At 32.1% G+C, this 13,088-nt stretch overlaps 2 protein-coding genes across 2 annotated transcripts; one reads left to right on the top strand and one right to left on the bottom strand.

Moving 5' to 3' along the window:
• Nucleotides 1–2,138: 2,138 nt before the first annotated feature.
• Nucleotides 2,139–7,371, bottom strand: LOC133030167 (T-complex protein 1 subunit beta). The gene is made up of 12 exons (XM_061102431.1): nt 7,115–7,371; nt 5,790–5,827; nt 5,655–5,711; nt 5,335–5,400; nt 5,099–5,210; nt 4,759–4,887; nt 4,502–4,573; nt 4,177–4,292; nt 3,890–3,966; nt 3,166–3,651; nt 2,550–2,865; nt 2,139–2,460 (listed from the first exon to the last, which is right to left on the bottom strand). Exons 2-12 carry the CDS (start codon nt 5,793–5,795, stop codon nt 2,314–2,316), a joined length of 1,584 nt encoding a protein of 527 aa, XP_060958414.1. The 5' UTR covers nt 5,796–5,827; nt 7,115–7,371; the 3' UTR covers nt 2,139–2,313.
• Nucleotides 7,372–9,276: 1,905 nt separating this feature from the next.
• On the top strand, nt 9,277–13,038 carry LOC133030166 (glutamine synthetase nodule isozyme-like). Its single transcript, XM_061102429.1, has 13 exons — nt 9,277–9,522; nt 9,635–9,677; nt 9,789–9,892; nt 10,015–10,063; nt 10,179–10,285; nt 11,130–11,217; nt 11,340–11,468; nt 11,549–11,623; nt 11,733–11,786; nt 11,871–11,908; nt 12,023–12,182; nt 12,386–12,446; nt 12,778–13,038. Exons 1-13 carry the CDS (start codon nt 9,449–9,451, stop codon nt 12,867–12,869), a joined length of 1,074 nt encoding a protein of 357 aa, XP_060958412.1. The 5' UTR covers nt 9,277–9,448; the 3' UTR covers nt 12,870–13,038.
• Nucleotides 13,039–13,088: the final 50 nt, after the last annotated feature.

The following is a 13,088-nucleotide window of genomic DNA, read 5'->3' as shown; positions in this document are numbered from 1 at the left end:
TTCATAGCTCCACCCAAAATAGTCTTCCCGACTAATTTATACAAACTCTTTCTTACCCTTCACAACTACCAAGCCACCTTTCTTCATAATTATTTCATCATCTTTTGCAAAATAGTCATAGCCACGAGTATTCAAAACTCCCAAAGAGATTAAGCTCCTCCTTCATGTTGGAATATGTCTCACATCATCAGTGTTCTCACAACACCATCAAATATTTTCACATTAACAATTCTTATTCTAATAACTTTAGAGCTAGAATCATTGCCTATCAAAACAATACAACCATCATATATCTTATAAGTATCAAAACACTCATTATACGGGCATATGTGGAACGAACAACTAAAATCCAAAATCCAAGAGTTAGAAAAGTTTTCATCGGCTATGATAGAAAGAACATCAGAGTCACTTTTAAAGCCTTCACCAACAACATCAGGTCCAAAGCTCTCACTAACATTTTAAAAATAAACATTATATATCCTAGGTGTATTTTGCTTAAATATAACTAGCCTCCCTAGACCTGAACTGTGGTACCAGATAATTGCTAGACAATGTGTGGTACTAAAGAAGACCCAAATTGAATGTACCTAAATAGTTTTTTTTTTTTTTTTTTTTTTGAACAATGAACAAAATTTCATTGAGAAAGAAATTAGCGTTGAGTACATCATAAAGAAGAGATCGAAGATTCTTCATCAAAATTAGCTCACCATCCATCATAAGTGCGTGCGCAACTAATTCATGCATAGCCATAATGGTCGAATGATTTGCATGAATAAGGGACGCCTTAAGAAAATTGGACAGTAAACTAAAAAAATACATCAAATAGAGAGCCTAAATCGTTACAGAAATAAAATCTCTTAAAAAAGGCCGAGATCAAATCTTAAATAATCAGGCTCAAAAGAAATGAGAGGGAGTGCAATTCCAACAACCAATCCAATGCAACCATCATTAGGGCTACAACTTTCGCCTGAATTACTTTGAGATATCCTTGAGTCCATCTCAATCCAACCAAGAAAGCAAGAGTTGTTGCTAGAAAATTTAATACCTATATAAAATATATAAAATTTAATTAGCACACATGAGAATTTTTATTAAAACAAAAAATATTTCGAAATATTATGTTATGAAGAAAAAACTTATCTCTACTAACTGCAGAACAGATCATGTGTCACTGCTACTTCACGATAATCTTAGGATAAACACAAAACAACCACCACCATATATTAATACCAAACAAAACATACTGGGCACAAACTACTATACTTACAAAATAAGTCACAACTTACACACATAACTATATGGTACACAATAATTTTCAAAAACATTGTACCTAAATAGTTTTTAAACATGAAAATAATACAAAAATACCTAAAATTGTATTTTCTTTTACGAACTATTGTTCACTTTTTCACGGATATTCTTTTTGATTACATTTTTAAAGATAAAAAAATATTTGCAACATAAAAACAACCACTCATTTTAACAAAAAATAAATAAATAAAATTCATTTTTATAATTTTTCATCAAGTTTAGGTATTTATGAAAATATCCCAAAACTAAATCAATAACATATCTATTTTTATATGGAACAAAAGTTCAATAAACAAATCTATTTAGTTAGCTAATTCTTCGGATTTGTTGTGCTGTGTATAGATTCCATTGGATAACATTATTCCACGTGAATTAAATGTATAAATATTGAGTCATAAAAACATAAACCACTCTACTCATCACCAATTGATTTAAAAATAAAACTCATAATTCTCAATATAGTATCATAACCATATCCTTAACATCTTTTGATCCACACCTATCAAATAGTTAACCAGCCGCAAGCGAACAAATAGTACTCCCAACCGCAAACAAAAATAAACAAGCAAATAACTCTCAGCCGCAAACAAAATAACACTGAATAAGTTGATTCACAATTAGTGAACAAAAAATACCACTATTTTTTAAAAAAATATATATATTGAATAACATTATCTCACATGAATCAAATATAAAAATAAATTATATATAAAATCATTGACTACTCTACTCTTCACCCCATTCTCTTGATTCTCAAGAGGTTCATCTTAAGCCCTCATTCAACAAACATAAAAAAGAAGTGAACTCAAAAAAACAAAAACATAAAATAGACAAAACCATGCATTAATATAAACCGTCTGAAAAGGGGAAACAAAACAAGCCAACAAAACTTTCTTCCTGATCTAGAGTTTTGATATAACACACCAAGTCCTAAAAGCACATGCCAAGAGAAAGACAGAACATTAAAAAACAAAAGTTCTTTCCCAGCAAATAATTGACACTCTACATTCTGTCTTCTCTTCTCCGCGGTGCACACGTTATGATTTCATCGACTCTAAGAATCATCTCTGCAGCCTCTGTCGCAGAAAGCAATACCGCCTGCTTAACTTTGAATGCTTCTGAAATTCCTAGTTCAGCCATGTTCCCAACCTGTGATTTTCTTAATCAGTTTATTGCCATTAAATCATATTTCGATTACAATCACCTCTTCTAAAATAAATAAGAGAGAATTCACTTACAGTTCCAGTGATGACGTCGATTCCAGCATTGCATCCTTCTTTGTGGTGCTCTGCACGAAGTTGAGCAACCAACTCGGCACTATCCAAACCAGCATTGTCAGCAATGATAGTTGGGATGGTCAAGAGTGCCCGTGAGAAAGCTTCAATTGCGTGAGACTTCTTTCCGGGAGTCTTCTTGGCAAGCTCATCTACTTCCTTTGCCATGATCATCTCAGGCCATCCACCTCCTAGCAAAACTCTGCTGTCAATGACAGTCTGGGATAGCACACACAAGGCATCATGCAGAGACCTTTCGGCCTCATCGAGCACGTGATGGCTGCCAAAAGCACACAAACATGTCAATTTGTAACATCTAAATATTGAAGAAAAGAGACATGGTAAAATTAGACAATGAAATAAAAATTAATTCACAAAAATACGGGGAAAAAACTTTGATTAACCTTGATGCAAAAACTATATAAAGGACATAACAAAAATCAATCAATTAACCAAGAATAAGTTATAGGTGCTATTATAGCCAGTGACTCAACAAAAAAAGTATCACACTACACTTAATGCAGAGGTCGAAAAACAAATCAGCAGAGTAGGAAAAATACAGGAAATGTTCTGTAAATACCTTGCACCTCTCAACACTATTGTACATGCCTGACCCAGATCAACACCAGAGAAATGGATCAATTTGTCTTCACCAATCATGATTTCCTCAATGAGCTTGCAGTGTCCAAGCTTAACTGATTCTGGATTGTCAAAGGTTGATGCAATTTCACCACCAGTCACTAACGCTAGCCGTTCAATGCCATCAAAATCAGCATGCTCAATTGCAAGTATTCCAGCATCTGCAAAGAGCTCCTCTGGGAAATTGTATATCAACTGTCGGTTGACGAAACAGTTTATGCCATGAGCTATAATCTTTTGAACCTTTTCTCTCATCTTATCTTTCTCAGCTCCTTCAATTTCAGCAACCCTAGACATTGAATCAACACGTACACGTGCCCCATAAATCTTGACTTTATCTGTGTCCATAGCAGTATTTGCAACCAAAATCTTTGCATTTTCTATGCGTTTTGGCTGCCCGATACCTATTTTCTTGTCAAGAATAAATCTGAGCAAGCATAAGAAAGTACATTAGAAAAAGATAGTGCAGTAAGCGAACAGTTAATGAATTTTGGATAAAACATTAAAAGCCTCAAAAAAATATTCAAATACTTCAACAGTGGTGTACAAAAAGCATGGAAACACTTGCAAGGCTCCAACATAAATAAAAAATATGCCAGGTATAAACATTTCAATGTGATAAGTAGACTAACTGCAACAAACGAAGCAAAATCAACATGACATACCCTTCATCTAAAAAGGAATCCTTCAATGATCCACCAGGCTTCTTTATGATTTGAATGGACTCTAAGTTGGTGCTGCCCTGTCATTGACAAAAGCCTTGTCAAACAATAGACATAAAGACAAACATAGGTAGGCTGTACTCATTGCCAAATTACATGCATAAATTTCAAACCAACACAATAAAAGACAGAGATGATAAACACAAAAAACTACACATTTTCAGCTCCAAAAAGTTTTAAACACAAACAGCATACACACCATTAGAAAAATACTCCATGTCATGAATTACCTTAAGACGCAGTACAGCATCCACAGCAAGTTTACCAAAATGTTCCTTATCCTGTGAAAGAATTTTAGAGCTCAAAGTAGTCATTGCAATCTTCATTAAGTCAGATTTGAATTTCTCTGCAAAATTCAGCAAATTCATCCTTAGAAAAAGATTGCAGAAATTATGCCCCAAAACATTTACAAAACCCGATTCCAATTTAAAAAGCCACATAAGAATATCAAATTATTTCATAGAGTCTTGAAACTTTAATTAAGAATTTGATTAGTGAGAGAATCCACAAAAAACAAATAATAACAAAAGTACAGGATAGAAAAGATAGCATTACCAGAATCAGCCTTGTTATCAACAACCTTCTTCAGCAAAGCACTACGAGCACATTCAGATGCCATCCGAAAACCTAAAAAACCAAGATACAGATTTTAAGTCACATTGTACAATTTATCAAAAGACAAGAATCATCCTTACGTACAATAAAAACAAATATTACAGATGTAGGTGAAATCTTTGTATTACAGAATTATAATACATGTCACACTATAAAATGAATTAGAATGCAAGGATCATCCATATAAATATAAAAACCTGATATGATGGTCATAGGGTGAATTTTTGCATTAACCAGCTTTTCTGCTTCCCTTAAAAGCTCCCCAGCCAAAACAACAACAGAGGTTGTCCCATCACCAACTTCATCATCTTGTACTTTTGAAATGTCTGACTCCTATATTAAGGATCACAATACATATATAGCAACTATCTATATTCTTCAGTAAAGTTGATCCACGGTGTAGTAAAAGAGAAGTGATAACTATTAACTAGCTAACATTCCGACATAATTTTTTTCCCTTCGAAGAAAAAAATCATTTAACAATAAGAAAACCTTACTAAGCAGAAAAACTACTGCATAAACCAAATGCAAGGATACCAACTAGGACTTTAGCAGCAGCATTGTCAATGTGCAGAGACTTTAAAATGGTAGCACCATCATTGGTAACAGTAACTTCATGTCCTCTACCAGTTGATTGTAAAATTTTGTCCTGCACATGGTATTTTAAAATAAATCTTAGAGTTAGGTTCGTGGAAACCCATAACTATAAGCATTCTTTAATTAAAAATATGTTATGATAATTTGCTTGTGAAGGAAAAAAAATATGTTTTTACCATCCCCTTTGGCCCCAAGGTTGTCTTGACCAAGTCAGCAATTGCCATTGCACCAATAAATGATGCCTAAAATAAAAACATAAGAAAACAAAAAGTAAATTAGTAAGAGAAAAGATTGTAAAATATTTATCTTCATCATTAAAGTCCACAAGTACGAAGTTCAGAATGTTAAAGTGAAAAAAAAAAAAAAAAAAAACCTAAACTTTATTCAATACATACGCATTTGCCACAATATAACTAAGAATAACCCAAGCTTATACTTCAAATATAAGTTATCAGCATATAAATGACCATTAATAAACTATGAATAGCAAACTCACCATCCTGGCCCGCTCTCCTTTCTCTTCGCTTGCTTCATCTTTGAAAATTCTCCCGATCTGGAATATTATCATTGAAGTTAAGTACCCAAAAAGAAGAAGAAGAAGAAAATAGTTCTTAAAGGAAAATTAGCATACCGTCATGGATGAGCGATGTATATTTGTTCAACTCAAACCTGAAAGCAATAGCTAATTAGAAAATGTATAAATGATCTTCTATGAAAACATAAACAAGCACTAATAATGCACTTGATCTATCAACTGCTTCAACTTCCATGTTTTCAATTTCATGAGGGCGGCAAGTATATTTTTTATGTAACAAGAGCATGAAACAGAATTTCTTGTATAAAAAGACTCACAATTTTCTGTTTTAAAAACCGATTAAAAACTGAGCTGAAACTTTCTTTTTTTAATTCTAATCCAAACCACAGGGCAGCTTGTGATTTCGTGCTTCACGGAAAGTACCATATTATTAATTTTTATCAATTTAGAAAACTTAAGCCTGATTTTCTAAGATCTGATTTTCTCCAATCAGGATTGGAGCAGCGCAGTGGTCCTAGAGTTCTTAAGGAGAACACTGCAAAAGGCAGTCTAAATATCTTATCTATAAAAGATGAGAGGTCTATGTATGTTTTGTGTGCTTATAGTATATATATATAGTGTATCTATGTACTGTATTTGTGCTGATGTCATATACAACTAACAGAAAACCAAAGGACCTAAGAGCATAAAACCACTCATACGGAATGGAAATTAACAACAAAATACAAATCATATGATACATTCTTCAAGACAAGTATATTCTTCTGGTTGATCAACAATTATTAAAATATGAGGTAACTCCGCCATATATTTATCCCGACCATCTTCCTGTGAGTCTAATAGTTTTCATTTCCCATCCCCTCGAAAACATGAAAACATTTTTCACTCAGCTTAGCCCTATCTCTCTCTCCCTATCTATAGGAAGTGCAAGATCCTCTTTGCCCAAATATCTAGTGACAAAATGCTATGTATCCTTCATCTTTACACGATCATGGCAGCAAATCATACTAACCAACATCCTCTCTACATCAACTGTTATTTCTTGCTAAAATGCACATTTTAAGTAGAAAGAAGGTACAGAAGTGTTTTTATCTTATTAAATCTTGAACTTTCTAAACCTCGTTAGGGTAAAGGTCGCACATTTTCAACTTCACTAAGCTCTAATCTCCTTGCTGACAATAATACTATAACATTTAAAAGTTAAAAATGTAAACTCGCAGATTCAGTTCCGTTCAAAGACAATAAATTTAAAGTCACAGATTTCTCAAATCAGCAACAAAAAATCCAACCACAATGCAATATTCCCTCAAACTACACTCAAACTCAGATCTGAAATCACATGAAAATAAAATAAAATCGCATCCAAAGAAGAAGAAGAAACAAAACCAATGCAATACAATACAATACAACAAATCACTCACAATAGGCGGTTGTTGGCCGGTGCTACAGGGGGCTGAGCCGCTGCAGGACGGCGAGGTTACGGAGCTGGAAAGTGCAAAGCTATGGTGGCTTTGCTTGGTTGTTGGTTCGAGAGAGAGTGAGAGTGAGAAGGAAGTAGGGGTTTGGTTTTGGGAGAAGGTCGGTTACAATGGAAATGAAATGAATTAGGGTTTTTGTTTTTTATATTTTTTTATTTTTGACAAATTAGATTTAGTTGTAAATATGAAAAAGTTTAACAAAAACATGTATAAAGTAACGAGGTCCAGTTAATGGTCGAATTGCTTCGGCCCATTTCAGCAACAACTCAAATAAGTTACTTTCTCTTACGTAATTACTCTAAAAGACAACAAATTTAGAAGTGGTTTTTACCAAAAAAAAAAAAAAAAAATAAATAAATAAAAAAATATTGAATTTTGGATAAAAATTTATAATTTTACTGTCACATAATTTTTTACAAAAATACTATTAATTAAGTTATTTGCCTAAGATACGAATAAAAATTAAGAGTAATTTAGGCTGGCTGATGCTAAATATACCGAGTATTAAAAAAAAAATTAAATTAATTTCAAAGAATTACTCTCAATTTTTTTTTAAAAAAAAAAGAAAAATTTCCCATGTTAATTTCATTAATTATTTTAGCTTTTTTCTTTTTATTTTTTAAGTTATATACTTTTTTTTCTTAATTTTTCTAATAAAAATTTATAGAATTTGTTATTTTAATTTTTTTTTTATTAATAATTAAATTATATTTTATTTTATTTCATATTTAAAAATTTAAAATAAAGTATTTTATACTAGGTTGATGTTACGTGTAATACACTTACGTCTTATTTTTTTTAATTAGTTAATGTATTTTAATTTTTAAGTGTTATATTAAATAAAGTTATATGTAATTTATTTAAATAAATAATATTATTATATTAAAAAATTAAACAAATCCTTTAATTAGATAATGAAAACGTAAGTGTGACTTGACAATATATGGTTATAGAAAAAGTATATTACATACGATAAAATATATCGTATTATGTGATTAAAAATATGTATATTATTGTTTGTGTATTTAAATTTAAATTAAAATATTCCCATATAAAAATATTTAGATAGTTTTTATTTTTGGATATATAAATAATATTATAAAATTAATTAAGAATATTATATTTTTTAAGGAAGAATGTACTAATATTTTAAATAATAAATAATAGTATTTTTTTTTTGACGCGGTGATCAAAATCACACACGATTAACAAAGCGACAATCCATAATCGGCGGAAGCACCACCTTGAATCAGGATAGTTCATCGTCTAACCGAAAGGCATGCTTTGTCAAACCATGAGCTGCAGTTATTCTTATTGCAAGCCACATGGGACAAAACTGCTCCCGAAAATTTAGACAATAAAGCTATAACATCCTCAAACAGCACCCACAGCTCATTTAAACACCCTTCCTTTGTTGATAGCTTAAAAAACAAACAACACCAAGCAATAACAAGTATTAGAAGAGACAATCCTTGAATTAAACTTACCCGACAAAGTCTCTATAATCGTAGGCCCTCCACAAAATTGACCTACAAAACAACAATAAATAAAACTCTATTACTACATAATTTAATGAAAAAATAACTAAAATAAAATTAAGATAGTAAATAATCCATATTATAATATAAAACAATTCATAAATATAAAGACTTGAAATACTTCTCTGTCAAAACTGAAAGGTCGTTGATATAGAAGCCAAGAGCACAATATGGATCACTTCTCTTATCCATTGACTGTACCACAAAACTACTCTAAACAGTTAAGGGCAAGCTATAAAAAATGACACGATAGCCGTAAAAGGCATAAAAACTAAAAATTGTTATATAGATTGAATTCTAAATAATAGTATATTTGATTAAAGTTAATAGAGAAAACAAAAAAATTACCCTTAAATTAAAAATTCATTTACATAATTACATTTTATAAATAAAACAAAATAAAAATTATTAAAATGGGCTTACTTCATAAATTTTTAAATACAAATAAAATTCTGATTTAATTAAATTTCCATTTTAGTCAACTGAGAATTTGAGAGATCCCGTGATTTTATATATTTTATACGATATTGATTATTGAGGTGTTTATACTTGATATACGTGTATGATAGTTAGATATAGTATCTTCCACATGCCTTGCTCTCCTCTTTCATAGGAAATTTATTGTATGCTCTACAGACTTTTTCTTTTCCTATCTATATAATCACAATCAATTATCAAATCAAATTATTAATATCAACAACAACAAAGAAAACTCTTTCTAGCTCTCTCATTTTCAGCCATGTCTCTCCTCTCTGATCTTGCCAAAATAAACCTCTCAAACACCAATGAAAAGATCATCGCCGAATACATATGGTTAGTAACTTAGTATGTATAATAACAACAATAATAATAATAATAATATATTTTTATTTATTTTATATTTTTTGAGTACACGTAAATAATCAATATTTTTCTTATTTTTCAGGATCGGTGGTGGATCTAGTATGGACCTGAGAAGCAAAGCAAGGGTGCGATATATATACTAATTTTTCACTTATATGTATAATTTTTTTTAAGCCCAAAACTGTATATTTAATGGAAAATGAAAAAAAAATAAAATTGTGGTGTGTAATTTACAGACACTGCCATCACACGTGACAGAGCCAGCAAAACTGCCTAAGTGGAACTACGATGGTTCAAGCACAAACCAAGCAACTGGGGACAACAGTGAAGTTATCTTACAGTACGTAAATTATAAGTATAAATTAATATATATCAACGGTTGTGATTAAATGCATTTGATACGTTGTGTTGAAACTAAGCCGTCGGATTTGCTTACTTTTTTGACTGGATGATGATGAGCAGTCCTGAAGCAGTGTTTAGGGATCCATTCCGGGGAGGAAAGAACATACTGGTGAGTGGTGAGAGAAATGAATGAATGAATGAATGAATGAGAATTGTTGATTGATTTGGTGAAGGGGTAATTTGGTGATTTTCATGATAATGTTGTGTTTGATGGAAAATAATAGGTTATTTGCGATGCATACACGCCAGGTGGCGACCCAATTCCTACCAACAAAAGACACAGTGCTGCCGAGATTTTCAGTCACCCTGATGTTGCTGCTGAGGAGCCTTGGTATTAATAATAACACTTTATTTATTGAGATTGCTATTTGTTGAAATGGAAATAGAAATAGACAAGAATGAATTTTCATGTATGTCATTCATTTTTAGTTACATTTTGATAGAGTGGTTATTTTACTATTTTAATAGTAAGGAAACTATTCCAGTATTTTCATTCTACCAACTAAATGTACCTATTGCCAAAGCATTCTTCACAAGATCAACAAGTGTGTGCACCTGGACGACTCGTCTTTTGTGTCTTATTTTTCATTGTTATAATAGTTTCTAGCCAAATATATCGTAACAACTACTTACCGCCAGCCTTGTTTTGGTGGCTGACTATCTAAATTGTATCAAAAACCTTATTTTGGATGATGCCATGATTCAGTAATACTCCTAGCCCTCGATCCTTTTAGACCGTTTTGCTCTTTAGGTGTTCTCTTACTTACCCCATTTTTGTCGTAAAAAAAAGTGACACTCTAAAAGAAAGAATTTCTTTGGCAGATAACTTTTTGTATTTAGGATCAAGCTAAAAGCACAAAATATCAAACAACATTTCAAGGGTTTTTTTGTACAGATAATAATTATTATGTTTTATGATGATTTTTAGTAAATGTATTTGTCAGTATTAGTGAATTATCATTCTTGTTTTGTTTTTACGAAGAGGTGAATGTTAACAGTGGAGAGAACTCGTTAACTATATAAAATGAAAAGTTATTATAACTTTTTTCGGCTAGAAAAGTATTTATAACTAATGTGAAGGCCAAAATTATTGTGGCTTTATTTTTAATAAATAAATATGTATAGTTTTGTTTTACAGTTTTAACATAAGCATATGCATTGATATATATGTTCAGGTATGGCATTGAACAAGAATACACACTTCTTCAAAAGGACACTAAATGGCCAATTGGATGGCCAGTTGGTGGTTACCCTGCTCCTCAGGTTAACTTATGCCATTTTAGTTTTAAACATCATAACATACCATTCTTAAAATGGCTACAAAAACTCATCATCATTGTCAGCATAGGAACTAAATTGGTGTGTTATGTTTTGTGTTTGTGTAGGGACCTTACTACTGTGGTGTAGGAGCAGACAAGGCCTATGGCCGAGACATCGTCGATGCCCATTACAAAGCTTGCCTCTATGCTGGAATCGACATCAGCGGAATCAATGCAGAAGTTATGCCTGGACAGGTAAAATTTGAGTTTAGTAGAGCATAAAAGTAACCAAAATGGCTTTTACTCATTTCAATTTTGCTTTACAAATGGATCAGTGGGAGTTTCAAGTTGGACCTGTTCTTGGTATTGCTGCTGGAGATCAATTATGGGCTGCGCGATACATTCTCGAGGTATCTTTAGCATAGCATGATATGAGAATGTTACAAATTTGGACTCATTTTTGAGCCAATCTTATGAGTATGATCACCTAATATTGTTCATTTTTTTATAATGTGGTAGAGGATTGCAGAAATTGCTGGAGTTACTGTCTCATTTGATCCAAAACCAATCCCGGTTAGCTTAAATCTTTACTTGAGTTATGTTCTTATAACATTTTCTCTTCTCATGTCATATTATTACCTCATTGGCCATTTCTAGGGTGATTGGAATGGTGCTGGTGCTCATACTAACTACAGGTACTTTTAGTTTACTTTGGTCAAACTTATCATGTTCTTTTTAGATTCTAACAAATTTTCTTGGTATGATGTATGACTATTTTTCTTGATCTTGTTTTTTTTTTCTAAATAAAGTACCAAATCAATGAGACATGATGGTGGGATCGATGTGATCAAGAAGGCTATTGAGAAACTAGGCAAGCGCCACAAGGAGCACATTGCAGCATATGGTGAAGGAAATGAGAGGAGATTGACCGGTCGCCATGAGACGGCTGACATCAGCTCGTTTTCGTGGGTATGTAGTCTATAGTTCTTTGCAGAAATGGCCTTAAGACACCCTTTACATCCTGTTGGAAATTCTTGACATTCTAGTTTTGACAAGCTTACCTTAATAGGATCCAACAAATTTGTGTTATTTTACAAGTCTGTCAAAAGAAAAAACAGAAAAGTTACTCTTTTTTCTTCATTTTCTTTAACAAAACTTGTTAAAATTAACAGGGTGTGGCGAATCGTGGAGCATCTGTTCGTATCGGCCGTGATACTGAGAAAGCAGGAAAAGGTTAGTTTAAATGTCATCTTGGCCTAGAACTTCACATGATGAGAGAAAAGTACTATAAAAACAAGTCAATTTCAACTTAAGTCAAAACCATCATTAAATCATTTTGATGACTATGCCACACAATATGGGAATCATAAATTTGCTTGTTCAAGATTAAAAACACCATGCTGCTCCATTGAATTGTAATCTCTTGAATTTGAGTCTTACTACTCTCTTGATTAGGGAGCACAAGTCTTAAATCTAGTTAATTTGTTTTGTGGCCAATTTCTCTCTGCATATTATGACAACAAACTTCATCACTTTTTTCTTTTGTGCTCTTGATTTGTGACAGGCTACTTCGAAGACAGAAGGCCATCATCGAACATGGATCCATACATTGTCACGTCAATGATCGCTGAGACCACCATTCTCTGGAAGCCATAGAAGTGAAGCTAAGTTTTGAAGGTGACTCAAAGTGAGTAGGAAATGACATATATTCAAATAAGCCTATCTTTTGTGGGTTACTGTTTTAATGTACTCTTTCTGATTTTTGTTATGTGTTTAAACTTTTGATCATCTCACCCTTGTGTTTAAGTACTTTGCTTTTATTTGGTTATGATTTTGCTATTGAATTCTCATTATGTATTTTGTTAAACCACAAGA

Source organism: Cannabis sativa, chromosome 8 (genome assembly GCF_029168945.1).
Source record: "Cannabis sativa cultivar Pink pepper isolate KNU-18-1 chromosome 8, ASM2916894v1, whole genome shotgun sequence".
Classification (NCBI taxonomy): Eukaryota; Viridiplantae; Streptophyta; class Magnoliopsida; order Rosales; family Cannabaceae; genus Cannabis; species Cannabis sativa.
Note: the sequence above shows the minus strand (reverse complement) of the source record. Positions and strands in the feature narration are given on the sequence as shown.

Coding starts and splice junctions, on each gene's coding strand:
- LOC133030167 (XM_061102431.1), bottom strand. Junction 4,293..4,501: donor TGATAACAAGGCTGATTCTG/GTAATGCTATCT, acceptor TGAATTTTGCAG/AGAAATTCAAATCTGACTTA. Junction 2,461..2,549: donor TCGACGTCATCACTGGAACT/GTAAGTGAATTC, acceptor AGAAAATCACAG/GTTGGGAACATGGCTGAACT.
- LOC133030166 (XM_061102429.1), top strand. CDS start 9,449: ATGTCTCTCCTCTCTGATCTTGCCAAAATAAACCTCTCAAACACCAAT. Junction 9,678..9,788: donor ACCTGAGAAGCAAAGCAAGG/GTGCGATATATA, acceptor TGTAATTTACAG/ACACTGCCATCACACGTGAC. Junction 9,893..10,014: donor AACAGTGAAGTTATCTTACA/GTACGTAAATTA, acceptor GATGATGAGCAG/TCCTGAAGCAGTGTTTAGGG.